Here is a 19,931-nt window from a genome sequence, read left to right as displayed (position 1 = left end):
TAATTTCCTACTTTTAATTATTTCCTTAAATAATTTAATAGTTATAGGTAGAATTCTATCCTGTAAAATCTCTAACACGAATTATATATATATTTTTTTAAATCGGGCTTTATAGAAGAAGAAAAGTAAATGAATTATAGGTATTCGTGATTTATTGATCACAATACGTGCACCCTATTACATAAATTTGACGCGTGTCTACTTATTTATCATATACAATATCAAAATTACAAATTGAATTTATACATATATATCGCTAGTATATTATTATTATGATATTAGTTACATTCTTCTAGCAATTATTATCACAATTTGTTTAATTGCACGTCTCAATGTATTAATAAACACGTATTTTCTTCTCGCTAAAAAACTTCTCGCATTCATTCCTAAAGTTATTCAAGATTAACTGGAAAACACATTTCCGTTTCCTAATTTATAAACTTTGAATTAAAAGTTGACCACTTTTTAAACTATGAAGACTATTCTTCTTAAATCTTAATTCCTTTTAAATCAAAAAATTGATTTTGAAAATCAATTATTTTGCCCATTCCATAAATTTTCTTTCGCAATTTTCATTTTAATAATAATCACATTTAAATAATTTAATTTCATTTGACTATGAAATTAATTTACTATTCAATTTCTTTAATTTAACATTGTATTTTTTAAACTTGCTTGCGTATATTAAATACAGTATATAAAACGCTAATGTATATTAAGATACAGAACAGTATATAAAAGCTAATATTTCGAATAATTAAATGATTTACATACACACACACAAAGAAACACTATATGACCTGTACCTCTATAATAATTCCTTCTCATGATTAATTTCTTTGCAAGAATTTATCTATATATTACATAATTTGTAATAATTCATTTAATTTCGTTTGATCATGTTTCACGAAATATGGCCGATAATTTCTTAACAGTGACTGACTTTTTGTTAAATTTATAATAATTTTGACGTTCAGAAACCAATAGGGAAAATTTATGAATCCTTTGTATTAATGTTGTATGACTGCTATTTAAACTCTTGAACTTAAAAGTTTTAAGATCAGTAATTAATCAAATCTACGTTGGAAACTATATATTCGGAGAAAAGTTAATCTTAAACATGTGACAAGGGATGCGATTAAAGTTCGCTGCTGCATTCCTGCTGCTCATTAGGAAACGTTAAGATTTCTCCAAAAGAGTATTTGTGTCATTTTTAAATTACCCGCATTTAATTATAAAAATGTACTATACTTTTTCAATGTACTTAAACACTTGTTATCGAACTTTCGTTTAATCTTTTCCACAATGCCACGAAACGGATAAAGTTTAAATCGTGAAGTTTTAAGATTAGTAATTAATGAAATCTACGTTGAAAACTATATATTCGGAGAAAAGTTATTCTTAAACACGTGACAAAGGAATGCGATGAACAGAATACATCTTAATACTTCGCGTGAATTTAAAGCCTGCGTCAACGGCCATTTCCTTGAGACGCGAACAAACGAAATTAAATTTGACGGTTAGCTTTGTATCTATTTGAAAGCAAAGATTTAATTTAAACTACATTTGTATACTACGTATGTATACAAAAGACATATGTATTACCTCGCCCTGCTTCTAGTTATCTTTGTGACAAAGCAGGGACCGTATATCCGGTTATTGTTCGTTGAACCAATCTCTCGCGCAAAACAACCGTTTGATTAGACGCGATGAAGCGATTTATCCGGACGGCGTTATACAACTTTTTTTTCTTCATAGACAGAATAGGCTCAGACATAAATGTGATCTGGACGTGTTTGCGGTATTTAGGCACACATCTACGAAGGAAGCGGAAGGGTACACCTTGGAGGATCCTCAATAAAGCGTTCTTCGCCGTCAACGGCGAATAAGGCCCTCCATCGTGTACCGTTCTGCTTCTTTTCTTATACGGCGTTCATCATATGTATATAACGGAAGATCCCAGTTAGCTCATTGCATCGACAATGAGCTGGGACTTCTGGAGCGATCCGTATTTTTCTCTTCGCAGATGAGGTCCATAGCTCGCATCCGTCCTATGTCATTCCACAGCACATAGGAATGTTTAGTGCCGGACACTCTACGCGCTTGGCTAAAAATCAGTAAACGCATTGTATGAGAAATAAAAAATTAATTACTATAAGTGAGAAATATAGGTAATTGGAATTTGTCTTTCAATAAAATCTTTCTTTTAACATTAAACTTCTTTGTAACCAAGTTAAAATAGTCAAATTAAAATTCTGTATAAACGAGAGGTTTATTTGAAATCAAATAAGATTTCAGAAATCAAGAAAGTTTGTCATTTATTTTTTCATAAAGAACTTAAATTTCAAGAAACCAATTTATTTTTAAACAATTATAATTCGAAAACTTTTAACATTTTGACAATTAGGGAAATAATCAATTTTAAACAGACGAAAGAATTAAACTGATAAAAGAAAAGCATAAAAGAAAAGTAAATCTAAACTGAATGTCTGAATATCTAAAACTGATGTACTTACGTTTGAAACCAGTCGTAATTTGTGACGTACGTTTCGTCAAGGCAGAACTTTGCGTACAAATCTATTACAGGATAGTTGACAAAAGAGGTATCTCTTGTAGACGGATCATCCGCCAGAGATCTTATCCAATTGTTGAAGGAAAGGAGCGCCATGCTTTGTTTCTGATAAGAATAGATGCTGATATTAGCCAAAGGTGGAAGAGTACAGATAGTGATGGCTGTGTTAGAAAGATGAAATTTAGACCGAAGAACTTGCAAGAGCTCCGTCATATCTTCTATCATCTCGTCGCAAGTGGCGTTCTGAAAAGAATCGAATATTGAAAATAGTAAAAATCTGGTTACGTTGTTCAAATGCAAGTAAATAACAAGCTTAAATTTATTCAAAGGTTTTCTTATTAAGATAATTTTTATCTGAGATTTCAATAAACACAAGTTGGCATTAATATTTATATTCAATTTACTTTTCGATACGTTTAGTCGTGTGCGACCCGGACACGCCGAAGATAGGGCAAAGCCAAATTAACTTACGTTGTAAACATCAACCGAGCCAAGCAGAATCACAACACGATTGGAGATGGAACTGATATTCCTCAAAGCTCGAGAACAGTCGCTAATAGTCTGTCCGGAGATACACAATCCACAGTGCAATGCTAAGCTATCTGCAAAGTGTAAAATAATGAGAAATACAAAATCCACAATTTTTATCTTAACTTGAAACATATTTATTATCTATCTTGAAAGTTATCGTATTTTAACTTTTTTATTGCGCATTAACTACTTTGATAAAGTAATAATAATTTTAATTAAATAAGAAACGCGGAGTTACTTTTTCTGAGTGGAAAAGAAATAGGAATTATATAACGAAGCCAACGCGTGGATTTCAATATAAACAGAACTTGCTGGAAATTTTGTAAGGAAAACTTTTGTGTGCGACCTCGTACCCTTGTATCTCCAAATAGAATGATGAAGATTTCGTATTGCAAGTTGTAGGAAGAAATCGTCACCAAGTAATTGTCGGCCGTTTGCGACAGGTTCATATATGCTGTCCTAATATAATATTAACATAACAGATTAAATAATACTTTGTAATACTTTTCAGAAAGTTACACTCACTTGTTTCTTCACTTCATTTGTTTCTATTACTACCGGATGATGATTTTCTGCTTCTCTATTCAAGAAGTTATTTTTATACACGCCATCTAAAGTAAAGCAATTTATTTATTTTAAAAAATATCTTTTTTATAAAACACGATCGCTGGTATTATTCCAAATGACTTGTGCGACAATGAAATTAAAACATAAAATTTTTAATTGTGAAGTACAGAGTTAAATATAAAGAGCGCTGTTTCTGAGAGCGCAAGCGAAAACTAAATTAAATAAAAACTTCGTAAAATGTAAAATACTATTATCTCTCTTTAGAGATTTAAAATGGATTGAATATCTTACTGGTTCCAAATAAATTTGGGTTACGACGACGAGTGAGATCTTGATTTCGTCTATTGGCGCGATTGGTATTATAAATTAATCTGTTCTTTTCTCTACGTTCATCATTATTGTATCTAAGATTGCCATCATTTCGCATAAATTGTTTATAGTATTTATTCTGAAATAAAGTGTTGTTATTGATTTTTTCAATATATATAATTATTGTATTGACTTTATGTTATTATTGTAATACAAATTGCCATGAACGTACTCTTGTCTTTGAATAATCTACTTTTTGCCTTCGTATAAGTCTGTCGATATGAGAAATCTTAGAATCGTTTATTCTTAACGTTTCTTCGCCGAAATCATTCCAAGTTGTTTCCAAACCGTCTATAGTTTGCAAAAGCGCACGAAGACTTGAGAATCCCAATCTACGATACGGAATAGATTCTCCGACGACAGTTTGAAACTCATCTGCAAAAGCAGCATTCTCTTATTCTTAAATTTATGATTTTACAGTATAAAATTCTCTGAATAATATTTCATCAAAAAATTTGAATAATAAAAACGTTTTCTTATTGTAATAATTTTACAACATTTTATTTTAATGTAATTTTTATCTCGATGATTTTTATGTTAAATTAATCTTAAGGAAGTGAGCTTGTATGAAATTTAATTGCAAGAGGAACTCACAAATCTTATTTAAACAAATAAAAGTAATTTATGAATTTAAGAATTTTAAAATTATAGAATCTCTGAGTTATTAGTATCTAAAGAAATCAGTGAGGTATTATTTAATAGTTTATATTCAATATACTGATATTTCTTAACAAAGTACATTCTCTTTCTCTCACATCATTTTATAAATCGAAATATTAGTTAAATACAAAGAATAATAATACTCACCGTTTAGATCTTCAATTGGCACGCCGCCTTTCTTCGAAATTATGCACGACTTGATCAATGCCACCGTTTCTTCCATTTCTACGTTTAATTATTAAGTTTCATGTCTGATTATTAAAAAGATAATTATTGAATTTAAACTTGCTTCTCCGAGAAACTTGTAATTTTACACGAGTGAGTACGTTTATTAACAATTTTGCACTTGTACGCGATATGTGTCTTATTAGAAAATTTAACTTTTGTAAAAGTTCTGCAGTCCTGCTGCTGTGATTGTAAGTTCAGACATGATTCAGACCGACGTTCGCACTCTCGAACGGTATACCGAAGAATGAGAGTCGATTCATCACACGACGATACGACCTACCCCCATTCGTACGTTCCGGCAATGGCCTGGAAAATTCCGTCAATTCGTAAGCACGGCCCGCCGCGTGATATGATCTATGTAGAAAAAGTACCGATACAAGAAGAATGTATATATTTGTAAACACCGTTTGAATGAATGTAGCGTGAAATCTTCCACATTCCTACCGTTCGTTACGATTCTAACGGTTGTAACGAGTCCGAAGAACCACGATCTTAAATATTCTAGAAATTACGGGCACACACACCTTTAATAATAGCTTTAATATAACTTACATAATTTTATTTTCTGTATTAAAATGTTAATTTATAAATTTTGTTAAGCAGATCCTTGATTTATAGATTAATTGAACATTAATTTTTGTATTTGCAGTTTATCATATTTTCCAAATGCAAGAATTATTTTAATAATCTATGTACAATATATAATTATTTTTATTTATTATTATTGCTTCTGAATACATCTTTCTTTATTATAATATATATATCTTTATTTCTATTTTGCAATGATTTATATATATACAATTATAAATATTCTACAATAATTATATTATGTTATATATCTCTATTCACAAGTTCTTAAATGTGCGTCTTAACAGTACTTTTAGAACAGATTAATTCTTTTGATATGGCAGAGACGGAATATAAGTTGCAATTCACCGAAGTACAATAATTAGCAAATTAATGTAAAAAAAATGTTAAATTTGTATGCTATTATACATATATCACGTCCATTATGATATATGTCTACATTAATACGACAGAATATGTACATATAGTAAAGTATTTCTCATGCATCTAAAGAAAAAGAATAGCATAATTTTGCATGCAAATATAATCATTCAAAAAAGAAATAAGGAAAAAAATTGTACATTATCAAGAAATATATTAAGAAGTGATGAAATAACGTACATGTCATGTAGAGTTAGAACTAAAGTATATTTTTCGAGAGGTGCCGATTGCGTGAGATGCCGATACTTACAAGGCCTCAGCCTCTCGACGAAGTTCTGGAGAGTTTTGACGGGTCAGTAACTCCGAAAATATTTATGTCGTCCCAAACTATTCTTACACTCGCGACATGGATATTTTTGGCTAATGTTGGGCAACTCCCGTATATGTTTTGTTGCTTTCTCTCTAATTACGGCTATTCTCTGAGAGAGCTAAAAATATAGTTTTATAAATCGCAAAAATGCTTACGTGATTTATTTTAACGTCACCAACGAATTTTACACAACCGTGTCATGTATTACACAAAAAATCGCAATATAATTTCGCATTTTTAATATTTATTTCCCTTATAGATTAAGCGCCAAATGGAAACACGCAAAATATCTTCCTTTCATTGAAAATTATTTACTGCTTTAGAAAATTATTTATTGACACATTTATATCCGAGAAACCTTAACATTATATTATTAATTTTTTTAAATAAATAAACTAATTAACAAAAATCTTTGGAATAAAGTTTTTAGACTTCTTTTTAGATAATCTATGTAACTTCTTTTAAAGCTATTTCAGCGAGAAATATGTGTATCTCTCAAGTCATCGAAAAAAAATCGCCTCAACATTGTTTTTGAATAAACAGCACAATCTAAAGAATTTAATTTATTTTTGCATTTTATATATTTTCTTTAAAAATTTTCAAGATTTATATAAAGAATATATATAAATCTCCGAACATATACACATTAAGACAAATATATTAAAATAATGAGAAAGTACAGTATTTATGTCTTTTATTTTTACTATATATAAGGAAAAACTTGAAACGCCTATCATGAAAGCGTTTACATATCGCATTGCTCGGCAATCTTCCGCAAACTGACGCCCCTCTATTCTTCTTGCACCAAACGCTTCCGATACATCGGTTCATCTCCACGGTGGGTGGTGGTGGAGTGCGCACTTGTTACGAAGGGACCCTCGAGATATCAAAGTTCTCGAGGAGTCTAAAGGGTCGCGCGCTGCAGGGGGGTCAACAGATGTTGAGCCGAAGTTGAGAGCTTCACTGTGTCATTGTGTTGTAATATACGTTAGCTCAACTATCTGCATGTTTCGTAGAGTATTAGAACACTGCAGGCGCTATACGTGGTATCGTGGAACTCAGTTTCGGCAAGTTAAATAAATCATGAAAACAATATTAAAATAATTTGTCAAATAACAATCTACGGAGGATCCTTTTATCCTGATTTAGTAAATTGCTAAATTTAATTACCTGTATATTTAAATAATCCCAACAACTCCGATTAATTTACAAAAAAGTAAGAATTGATTTTTGTCAAAACTTTTTGTACTAAAATTTTGCTTATTTCTACTTTCAGTAACATATTAATACAAATTGGCAATATAATTAAATGCGTAATATACTTTTATTCTAAAACTCGTAGATTTTAAAGATCTGGTTACAAGAAATCTTCTAATTTATCGCCAGTCTCCGTAGAATTGTTCCAAGAGATTCATGTCTACTAGTAGAGATGCAACAGATATCAATTCCCCGGGGAAGAACCCAGATTGTAAATGCACAGCAGAATTCCCTTAAGCCAGATATCCCGTCGGCAGCGGTCCCATTCAATGGATTAAATAAGTAATTACAACGTTCGCTAAACGTGCATCACGGAAACGAACGGGACGGTATATCGCGGGCGGAAGACACGTTGCGCGAAACAAACGCGTCGGTCGTGTCTCGATGCTTTACGAGGGAGAGCATCTGGAAAACGCTTTCCAGCGTATTAAACGCACGGTGAAAGCTTCCGCGCGTGATTACTTGGCCAGAGGGAAGACAGGGAGCGAGCGCTTTGAAATTCGACGCGGATCTGCGCCGGAAAATGTATATGCATGTTAAAGAAACAGCCGTGCGAACAGACAGTCCACCGGCCGAGCCTGATGTCTGGCGATACTGCGTGACAAATGACCGATCTAAAAGAAAGACAATTTCGAATTTGCTAAATGTTTAATTTACCGAACCACCAAATGCCGCAAGTCTATGACTTCTATTAATCTATTTAAGCAACTGCTCATCTCTGCATCTGTAACGCTCTTATAGGGAATTAACCCATATTTTGTTTAAATTTAATTTAATAATTTTTAAGTATATATAAATATATATATATATATATATATCATTCTCTTTATCTCTGCCTACACTTCTAATACTTATTTCTTCTTCTTTTTTTCTTTCACGATTATACACTCTTAAGCATGTACCGCGTAATATCTCCAAATTCGAGGTACAAATTTTTAAATTACAGTACCTCGAATTTGGAGATACTACGCGGTACATGCTTAAGAGTGTATACCTGTCTCGTTTTAGAAAGACTAGAGTTACAGTTATATCTTTAATACATTGATCGCGGTTATATGGCTCGATCGAGGCAATGTAATCTCTGCCAAGAAGACTAATTGATATGTGCATCAGCTAGTTGAAAACCTGCCTCCAGTCTCTGTGAGAAAAAGGTATTAAAACTGCAGCTGGTTAAAAACACTCTTTCATCTGCATTGTAATCATCTCTGCGCTTCTTTTGTATGCGTGTTCTGGCGAGGCTGCGAAAGCCTCGCCTCGGAATAATGAAGCGCGCTCGACGTCGTATGAACTGCAGGTCGTGCTTCACGGCGTGCTTTTTAAGGAAGACACAGAGCATTTTGTGGGATCCTTCAGAAGCGCCGAGCGACCTCGGTATCGGGTGGCGATCTATCGCGGCAAAACATGGGCGATATATGAGGGTGCTTTACGGGATATGGGAAAAGCAGGGAAAGAAAGAGAGAACGAGAGCGAGGAATCCCCATAAGAGATTCTAAATTTGCCGTTAATAGCGCGACGTGACGAATGGGCGCAGATGCATTCGACGTGCCTCGTGGGACGTGCCCTGTTTTGAAAACGTGCCGATATTCCGGCAAAGCCATGCGATGGCACTGACGAGCTTTTGGATTTACCGTAGTCGTAGAGTATGTCCGGTCTCTCTCTCTCTCTCTCTCTCTCTCTCTCTCTCTCTCTCTCTCTCTCTCTCTCTCTCTCTCTCTCTCTCTCTCTCTCTCTCTCTCTCTCTCTCTCTCTCTCTCTCTCTCTCTCTCTTTCTCTGTGCAATCCCTCCGCTCCGATTTCCCGTGTCACGGCTTTCACGGCTAGCAAGCGCCTCTCCGTGCGTATCTCATAAATCGCTGGCAATTCCAGCTGTCCTCAGTGACACGACAGTCGGTGACCCGGTCAAAGAGCGCATCGTACTTAAGGGTCGCACGAACGAAAGTAACGTAAACGCTTTTAACGTGAAGTAGAAGCAGAAGCATTTGCTTTTCACAATGTAAGACGTAACCCGTGATTCATACAATTAATTTCAATTTTTGCTCTACTTTAAGTTATTGGCTACCTAAGATAAACAAATTCCGTCATATAAATTAAATAATCAATAGGTGATCGATCATTTTTATCATCGAAGATGATACGGTGAGGGATAAAGATTATCGTGTAACGTATTTTTTATGTAATAACGTCACGTTCAATATCTAGAAAATCAGAACCGTTGAATAATCATTTAACGTGATTTACAGAAGATTGGAGATTTATTTATGTCGACTGAAAATTTATACGTACCGAAAGTTTACGGTGCTCAATATATGTATGTAACTATCTACCGATGCAGCTTTTCGCGGTGCGCCAGAAAGAAAGTTTTTACGACACTCAAGGCACTCGAGATTTCCGTTTAGGTATAAGAATGCGGAGGAAGTGACACTTGGAGTGGAAGCGATGGCGCAACAGCTGACATTTTATTTTGTTTTCCTCGGATATGATGGAGTCTAAAGTGGCAGCGTATCGTGAAAATGTAGGCGTAGTCGTTTCAACAAGCTGCTTGGCGCCTTTCCGACACATTTTAAACGATTTTGACGATATATTCGCGCATGTTACTGAAGTGGGATGTTCGTGTTTTCTTCTTAAAATTTCTTCTTACAATGACCTATAAGTGAGAATGACCAAAAGATTAGCGTTTAGATGTTAAATGGAGACACGTGTTAAATGTTCGCCAACGCCGATACGTCATTAATCACATATGACGGTCACGTAACGGCTAGAGCGTAGCGTTAAAATATGTGGTCCTTAATAGCGCAGTGATAGTTAGCCGGCTGATTAATTATCCACTGTCTGATAAATGACTCTCGGCGAGCTAACTGACGAAAGCTAGCTAAAGAGAATACGAAGGAGCGCCCCGAAAATCCGGTGCAAAATGCGAACGCGTCGAAAATTAACGAGAGAGAAGTCGCGCTTTTCTATCGTTTCTCTTTATTGCTTTATAGTTTCACATATTTACAGCATCGCGGTATCGACGAAGCTTACTTACGTACTACGTGATCGATACACTCGCTTGCAGGCACATGAAAAATTCGACGATTGTTGAGCATATCGAAAGACAAACGTCTCACGTAAAACTTTCATAAGGCAGAAAGGCTTTTCGTCGTAACTAGACTCATAATTTTAGACTTTAAATGCAAAACGATGTAAATGCGGGAAAATAATCTTGAAAATATATATGATTAGAAAAACCTCTATATCAGATGCCTATTGTTATTCTGGCAAAAAATATAGAAAATTTTATTTGTTTGTTATGAAGAGAACAAAGGAAAAGTAAGGGAAAAAGAAGGAAATATAGAAGCACGAAGAATATTTTTGGCACTCCCGTCGTTTTGCATTTTACATTTGTTATAATATCGCTAATATCAATATCGCTAAAAGCGGACAAGTTGAAAACAAATCTTTTTAATTCATAAAAAGCATTAATAGGACCGTTCACTTCATAAATATTTAAAATTAAAATAATCGTAAAAAAGTTGCAACGAATGACTCGTAATAAATTTTTACCCTGCTATGAATTTTCGTCTCCGCCACGTTCACTTTGTGTTATACCAGCTATACAATATCTCAAGTTACTCGCGCGCGCAGAGAGGCTAACATTATTCTTTAAGATATTTTCCTTTGGTATAGATAAAATATTTGACTATTCCACACAGCGCTTCCGATATCTCGCATAAATCTCGCATTTATCGGTAACAATTGGAAACCTATACTATATTTGCGTGCTTTCGCCGAACTTCCTGGACTTTTTAATCGCTCGCAATGCCCGTAATTCTCGTTTCGATAAAAATCAAATGCCAGTCCGCGTTCGGCATGCCGATTAAAATTTATACGGTGTTTCAGAAATCACATACTTCTTTTCTGGGGTTTTTTTGAGTTTAGAAACACACACGGTTCCTTTTTTTTTTTAATTATACAATTATATAGCTATTATTCGTTATTGACTCGTTAATAATGATACAGGTATCATTCATCTCCTCGTTCTTATCCGCGAATCACCAAAATTATGCCTTCAACGATTTTTGGAGCATCCTGCGTAATACGACAGGATTATTCTGAGGAGAGTCTTTGGCCGTGTACGTGCATCGAAATATCGAATGTCACATTGTCGCTGTAAGAGCTAAGGAAAAAGACCGATCCGAAAGGATTAAGTCTCGGTACCGTACAATTTCAGTGATGAGACGAATAATGACTTTCAGATGATGGCTGCAATGGCCCGTTTATGCTTTGCACGATCATACTGAGACAGTCCAAGCTACTTCCGTTATTTTGCGAGGACAACACCTCGGCCTGCTCGAAACCTGGAACATAAAAATACGAACGATATTAGAATAATACCTCTCTCCTAAAAAATCACGCGCACTTTGCGTTTGTTATTTTGTACAACGTCGCCTCCACTTAATCCCGTATGCATTGCTGTGTGTTAGAATGTTAGAATATTCCTTTTCTAACAAGTCGAAATTCTCAGTGCAAGACTTAGACTTCATTTTCACGCCGCGTTTAGCACAAAAAGATCATCGCAATTCTCGAGGCAACGAGCGTAGTCTTGCAAACATGAGAGCAAACGTGCGCACTGTGTGCAAAGTACAAACTACGCTTAAGCGAACTTTAGGTGCTCTTTGACCGTTCTACGTCTCCGTCGTAATGTATATCTAGATACGGATGAATTGTGAGCGTTTCCCGAACGGTAACCGGGGACGACGGCTTCTTCTTTCCACTTTTCGTTGTCCTTCGCCGCGGAGAAAGCATTTGCATAAGTTATATACTGCGACGTTAAGGGCTTTGAAGCCGTTATTCTTGGCACCGATGCGCGCTTCCGTCTTTCTGTCTTAAGTCCGACTTGTATTTTTCCGCCCACGTAGAAAGTATATAAATTCACAATAATGGTTATATTATTTGTGTAATTACACACTACACAATATCAAAAATAAATGTTATACAAAAAGTAATCATCTCTATAGAAACAATACTCACTTACTTAGCTAAAATATATTCTCTTCTAATTTCGATTGTATAAAGTACTAGATATTTGTAGAAACATTTGTAGATGAATAGAAAAAGTTTTTAATTATGTATCTATTTATGTAACATTTTTACATTGCGGCATCTGTTAATTATCTATAAAAAGTTGGAGTCATTTAGAATTAAACCTAACATATACACGTAAAATATAAAAACTAAAGGAGATTAAATATTTGCACAGAAAAAAAGAGATTTTTAAATGCAATATTAAGATATTTAGATATGCGAATATTTGACGACCCTAACTCTAATGATAGTGCAAATATCTCGCGACAGATCATCGAATGCGTTGATGACTAATTAGCCACCTACACTCCACCAGCATTTCGGACGTGTTGCTGGCACGAAAGTGCAGGTAAAGATATATTTGCTAAGAGCTTAACCAAGAAAATGGACAGCACGAAACTAATAATATTAGTTGGAACGACGAATGCGCCGACATGCGTCGATAAATATGAAAAGAAGACAGGTAATTTCAATTTTTGTTTTCCATCCGTCTTCCATCCTAAAAGAGACGGTAGTAATTAATTTTCAATTTTACAAAATGCGAATTGTTTGCCCAAGTCGATATTTTGCATAACAAAAATATCGAAAAGACAATAGACTTTAATTTTTAAACGAACAGTTGAGAACAAGCAATTTTTCGCCAAAGCAATCTTCGCGAAAATCGATAAAGACATTTTTATTTAATTCCAAGTGGACGTCATTTTAATAAAATTTTAATTGGAAACTTAGTTGCTAACGCGATTAGCTCCGGAAATAAAAGAGTTACGAAGAAAAATGGGATCTAATCAAACTTTCGCTAAAGAAAAATCGATTTTGCATTAAAAAAGATCTCGGGAATAAAGTTTGTAGAAGTTACTTACTTAAATCTTATATACATATAATAATTACACAGAGATAATGTATATGTATATATACGCCGTCATCGATGCTTAATTTCTTATAAATATTGGGAAAACTCTGATTCTCGGTGCCTCCAATCTCCATAAAATTAAAAACACCGTAGATTCGAGAAGATTATAAATATTCATGGGTCTTAGATGCTAAGATAATGAAAAAATGCAAAGAAGTATAGCTCCCGGTTAGTATCTGACGAGTATGGAAATGACGCATATCAGTAAAAATGATAAGAGACAATTATAGGAAACTAGTAGCAGTTTAATAAAATTGCACTAGCAGTTTAATAGAAGAGAGCTGAAATCTGAACTTTGTATACCTATGAACTGTATTTAATTCAGACAAATGTGCGTTCTTTTCCCAGGCGCTTTAATTTGCCGCATCCGAGTCTAAACTGGAGCCTCTTTACGTAACAAATGAGGAATATGTTGACAACATGTTGAAATTTTAATATTAATAAGACTAATTAATTAGTGTCATAATATATAGTGACATAATGTTTGTAAATGAATTTTATCAAAATACATATATGTACATAAATACACATAAATACATATATGTACATAAATACATATATAACAAAATACATTTTTCATCGAGATATACACTGTTAAAGGTTAGCTCTTGACATTTAAATCAATACCATGAGTTCGATTTATTTTGTTATTTTTAACTACCATGTGCGTCAAAATTTCTTAGTTGAAAACAAAATAGGATTATTTTAACTCCATTAGTTTAGTCAAATTAACATTGTTTTAGTTAAATTAACTACATATTGAGTAGGAGCAGTGGCGATCTATGGAATAGTTAAAAATTACTCAAAATTGAGTTTAATTTAACCCTATGAATTTAACAGTGTATGTTTTATATATATGAATATTCTGCTTTGTTTTATTGCGCACGCTTTGAACAAGCAAACTCTTATTTTTCGGTCATTATACGTACACATTGTCCCGAGACAAGAGGCTTTCCGAAAATCAGCACAGAAATATCCCGCAACAAACGTTAATCAGGATTGAAACGATTGTCTGGCAAGGCACGAACGTTGGAGTGCGCCGAATATTTATTTATAAATCACGGGACGTATATGATACTCGCTGTCATACTTCTGCGGATGATATACTGCCTAGATTGCTTGCCAGATTCGTTCGGTATACCGCGCAATCACGACACCGAATAGATCTCGATGGTGGCGTAAATTATTTACAGGACTGACAACTCTGTCAACCGCAATGTAATTCTCGACGCGTACGCAGACAGACAGATATTTCTGACATACGATTCTTTCGCCTATAACTCTCCGTCGGCGTAATGAAACACGAAATGTGCCGCAATTAAGCAAATTCGAGTCATATTCGAAAAAATTAATTTTAGACACTTCTCGTGTATTCTGGATATCCTTCTATATTTTTCCACCGTAATATGGTGTTTGAAGCATAAACATTTTTGGAGAACCAAAGTGTTTAATTCTATTTATTACGGAAATTGTTTGTTTCAACTTAAGGCGTAAATATTTATTAATAGCACCTAATTTCTCGTTGAAATAGTACCTGAGTATTCAAGAAAACGCAAATGTATATTCCTGCGAATAATTGAAAGAGATTCGAATGAGATACGCGAAACGCATCAATTACGGATGACAATCAAATTAATCTTCTTGTAATGTTAATGAATAAGCGAGATTGGATCGAGAAACAGCGGGCACCATATTTCTCAATTATTTCTCATGAATCGTTCTATATCGTGCCGAGACGCTCTAATCGATTCAGCAAATCGGTGGATTAAATCGTAATGCCCTGTAACATTCGGTAAGGACGACAGAAATAACTGGTCAACGAATAAACGTACGCGGGACATGAATTTGAGAACGGAAGCGCATCTATAAATATATATAGATAGAGATAGAAAATGTGCACGCGCGACGTATCAACGTCAAATCGGAAAAACTCGTCGAAATGACTCGGCGATATGCATACGATACATAAATTAATGTTGAGCATTTTACTGCGTGACATTATTGCGACATTATTGTTATCTATGTTATCTATGACAATAACTAGAAGGAATACAACATTGTGTAAAGTGTTTCAGAAATAAAACGGTTTTTCGTCAGAACTATAAGGAAAAAAAAACTTGATTTTCACTGTTAAATATTCAAGGGTGAAATTTAAACCAATACCTTGAGTTAACTAACATTTTGTTATTTTTAACTATCATGTGTGTCAAAATTTACTATTTTAATATAAAACAGTACTACTTTAATTCCCCATTGATTTAGTTAAATTAACATTGTTTTAGTTAAATTAACTAGGATATATTGACTAGATGAACTTAACAGTGTTGCTATAATATTCGCACAAAGTTTAAATGTTTCACAAAGAGAATTATACAAGTTTATATACAATAAACTGTCTTTTCCTTGAAACTGAGCGCGAAGCTGCGAGGCATCCTACTAATTGGTTTGCCAGTTCGACCGACTCGTCTTTGTGTACATCATTAAAATAAGTTGCACTTCGCCCACGTAGAATAATTTCGGGTGCGAAGGCTTAATGTTCTCGGCGGACTTTTTTTGGTGGAAAAAGAGAGAAAAGAAAATCCCGGCGGGGTAATGCCGCGACGAGCGTACTTAGAGTCTCTTGTCCCCGGGAGGTTCGGAGTCACCGATGCGTTTCTTGCTAATGAGGAGAAATCAAAGGTACGTTGTGCCGTTGGAGCAGGTCGCGCGCATTCAGCAAATCGTCTAGGACACGTCTTTGAAGATGGAAATGCAATTAAGTCGTCTCAATTTACTCGCTGTCCTAAGCATCCGGTGTCCTAAATGAATCGCGACTTTTTCGGAAACACTTTCTTCGGGCGCAGCATCGGTTCGCTCATCGATCATACGATTGTCGAAGACATTCAGGGTTCTTACAATGAGATTTTACAATTGCGTCAAGATATTCGCACGTCGGGTTTATTTTTACAAGTCACTGCGACGGTGTTATTCAGTGATTATTTAACTGGCAGTTCTGACATTGGAGAATACTATGATCCTAAGTATGTGACAAATTTGTGAGAATATAGTGTAGCCATTTTTTACATTAAATTCACAGTATTGCGTATTATCTAACTTCATAATACACGTGATATTATAATTCTGAATTTATTCATGCAAACAGTGGAGCTTCGTAAATGTTACAGCCATGATAGTATTGTATAAATTAATTGGAATTAAGTATATTTACATAAAATTATGCGCGCATTGCAACATTATGCCTGCCTCGCTTATTTATGAATTCAAATAAAGTTATAACAAGTTTTTCTCGTGTAATTCTCGAATCATTCACATCGCAAAATTTGCTTGTAAACCAAATAAATCAATTATTACTCAATAATAACGAAGAATAACGAACTGTAAACAATTCGTTAAATAATTTTTAAGATCGACAGTCTCTAATAGCCAATTTCTAACAAGGAAACCTCGCAAACTCAAAAATTCTGATTTTGATGAAACTTTATTACTCAATTTATGGCAATTCACACATGATTTTAACGAGCAGGATATGTGGGATGGGCACGTTAAACGTCAGGATTCGCAGGTGCATCAGCGATATCGTATTTACGTTCGATTCGTCCCTCTATTGATGGCGAGTAGGGAAATTAACGGGGTTTCCGGATACATTAGCGGATTCTTAGTGCAGCAAAGTATGTACCTTGGCTGCAGTTTCGTCCGCGCTTAAATTCACGTTCCGCCGGGTTGAGGACTCCGGCGACGATGCGTCATACTAATGTACCGTGGCAATATATGGCACTCCGGTGCCGGTGGCTTAAATTTTCTTATCCTCCCGACGAAGGTCCGGATATTTTTCGAGATAACTTCTCGCACGTGCACTGATGACGACGTCGCGCCGAGCCTCGACGAGGGGAATGTTAGGTAAGATGAACATATTATTAACTATGACTTAATTATTACTTTTACGAACTTCTATTTAATGGGTAGAAGAGACAAATTGCAATATTTTGTAGAAAAAAGAACTGTCGATGCATCTGGATAGGATTAAAATCAAAAGGTATATCCATCTATAATCACTATCATGCAAAAATTTCGATAATCGGATTTTTCGTCCGTTAAAAGCTACCCAGAGCAAAAGGGAAATTTGAGAGATTGTAATAAATCATGACAATGTGTTTCCGCTATTGACTAATAAAATAAAAGTTAATACGAATAACGTAACTCAAGGTAGCGAAATTATAATACCTTATATAAATAATAAATAGAGTTTCTCAACAACGTTTTAGTATAAATCAGAGTGGAAATAAAAGATTGTACTTGCTATCGCTTGCACATACGCAGTACGTACTATATCAAGCAGATACACGATCCTGAAGGTTTCGACGCTGCATTATATTAGTTTACTGATATAAGCAACAATCACTAATTATCCTCGGAACGATGTAACTTACGAGGACGCGCGCTCGACGCGCGTCCCTTTGAGTGCTGCAACGAGTCGTTTGATCATTAAGCGCAGAGTAAACTTCTGCCCTACATCTCATACGAGTCATACGGTGCGTCCAAATCAAACGACACGTACGTAAAGGAAACACATTAGAGACGCCGCGCGCCGTCTCCTCCTCTGCGGTTCGTACTGCAGCTTTACGAGCATGCTGTCGTGCATTCGTACGAGCCCTGCCGTAATCGTGACGATCAAAAGAGCAATAATTCGCGGAGGATAAACAACTTATACATTGTGCATACGTTGAGAGCGACCATTAGTCCAGACGGCGACGTGAGAGTTACGTCCTGGACTTAAAGTGAGATTCGAGCGTCAATGTGTTTTGTGTTTTAACGTTGCATTTTTAGACCCGATCTACAATGGATGTTTATTAAGTCGTAAGTCGTAAGAATTGGCCAATCACCGTTCATTATTCTTCGACCGCAAGAAAACTTGAACCGTTTAGAAAACTTACGTTTTAGTTGTGATTCTAGACGTTTCTTTTATTTTAGCGGAGAATCTTTTTGTGCGTATATAATTACGTAAATGCAGATTGCCTTTAATAAACATATATCCAAGTAAAATTATATCGCGGGATTGCAGGCCGAAAGCTCAAGTCTCGCGCGTATGTCACGCAACAGGATCAAACTGTGTCGCTGAAATCGCCCACACTCTCAAATATATTCCATCTACCAACGCCTCCCTGTATCTCGTTTTATCCCTCGCATCTCGTACATGCGAATCCCGCGAAGTTTTTCGGATACGCGAGGGAAAATGACGGCTGTTTTCGAATAACATCCATTAAATGGGACGTAACGGCGGGGCATCAATTAAAATAATCAGGCACCGCGCTAGCGGGACACGCTTCAGCGAGCCGCTTGGCAGCTTTGCTCTTTCCCCCCCCCCCTCTCTCTCTCTCTCTCTCTCTCTCTCTCTCTCTCTCTCTCTTTCTTTTTCTCCCTTCTTGCAAACCCTACTATAGATAGGATTCTCGCGCGTTCTTGCGCGCGTGTACGGCACGGGACACGTTCTAGCGCAATCGTGAATTATGAGCCCGTTCCGCGATCGTGTAACGAGGAAATTCGCTGCCGCGCTTTTGCCACCGCTTTATGATCCAACCAATCTTCCGATGCCTCAGCATCCGACTCGAAGAAGTCCGAAGTCCACGGAAAAGGGAGGAGGAGGGGGGAGAGAAAAAAGAAATCCACGTGCAAACATCCACGGGATTTATTGGTAAGGTCAAGCGCGGAGTTAGACGTCAAAATGAGATGTCCTTGTGCAGGTGTCCTTGTAGATGCGAGTGATCTCTCCGAGAGAGATAACAAGCACGCGCACGTAAGGACGCATTTATTTCAGCGTAAACTCTAACAGGCCGTTTACATAATCGAGCTCGTTCGCGCTTTACGCTCGCTCGACCGGCACGCCGACGCGTGACGGATGCATAATCGCTTCTTCCCGACGCACGCGCTCGCCACCGGTCCTCCTTTAATTGACGACTTTGTCTCACGGAACGTTGGATTTAATAAAGCCGATGGAAATAGCCCGGATGGACCGAAATCCCTGTCTTCCATTTGGGCCCTCGAGACAGATATAACGGAATGAGCAAACGAAACATCGCTTGCAATAGATATTTACAAGGAAACGGATCCAAGCCCCTCTCTTTCATTCCCAATTTTGATGAGTTTTGGATTTTTCGACAATTTTATATTAAAAAAATTCAAATATTTTTAAAATACTTCTATCACTCACTATTGTTTTTGAGAATTTTTAAATATTTTTTTACACTTAAAGCTTATTTAACACTGCGCGGACACCGTGGCCCTTTTAAGGCACAGTCGATTTTTCGTATTTTACAGTTTTCTCTTGACGTTTCAACACTTAAAACAAAAATTGCAACAATTTCGGCTTTATGTAAGTATAGAAATCACTTTTTAAAACTTTAAAGATGATACTTGAGTTTTTATAGATTTTTTTGTAACACAAAAAATTCAAAAACCCT

At 35.5% G+C, this 19,931-nt stretch overlaps 2 protein-coding genes across 2 annotated transcripts in view; both read right to left on the bottom strand.

The window, feature by feature from the left end:
* Positions 1 to 134: 134 nt before the first annotated feature.
* Positions 135 to 5,183, bottom strand: LOC139772229 (uncharacterized). Its single transcript, XM_071705738.1, has 8 exons — positions 4,847 to 5,183; positions 4,212 to 4,414; positions 3,962 to 4,118; positions 3,629 to 3,714; positions 3,457 to 3,562; positions 3,044 to 3,174; positions 2,517 to 2,815; positions 135 to 2,107 (listed from the first exon to the last, which is right to left on the bottom strand). Exons 1-8 carry the CDS (start codon positions 4,920 to 4,922, stop codon positions 1,969 to 1,971), a joined length of 1,197 nt encoding a protein of 398 aa, XP_071561839.1. The 5' UTR covers positions 4,923 to 5,183; the 3' UTR covers positions 135 to 1,968.
* A 1,739-nt stretch (positions 5,184 to 6,922) lies between these two features.
* Positions 6,923 to 19,931, bottom strand: part of Nau (myogenic-determination protein nautilus) — a 63,524-nt gene continuing 50,515 nt past the window's right edge. Inside the window, exon 5 of the mRNA XM_071705741.1 lies at positions 6,923 to 11,839. Within this exon, the coding sequence (XP_071561842.1) occupies positions 11,709 to 11,839 (131 nt within the window). The 3' untranslated portion in view covers positions 6,923 to 11,708. The remainder of the gene's footprint in view (positions 11,840 to 19,931) is intronic.

The sequence above is a fragment of the Temnothorax nylanderi genome, unplaced genomic scaffold (genome assembly GCF_030848795.1).
Source record: "Temnothorax nylanderi isolate EJ_2023f unplaced genomic scaffold, tnyl_v1.0 TNYL_tig0047_pilon, whole genome shotgun sequence".
Lineage (NCBI taxonomy): Eukaryota > Metazoa > Arthropoda > Insecta > Hymenoptera > Formicidae > Temnothorax > Temnothorax nylanderi.
This window is presented reverse-complemented; position numbering and strand designations above follow the sequence as displayed.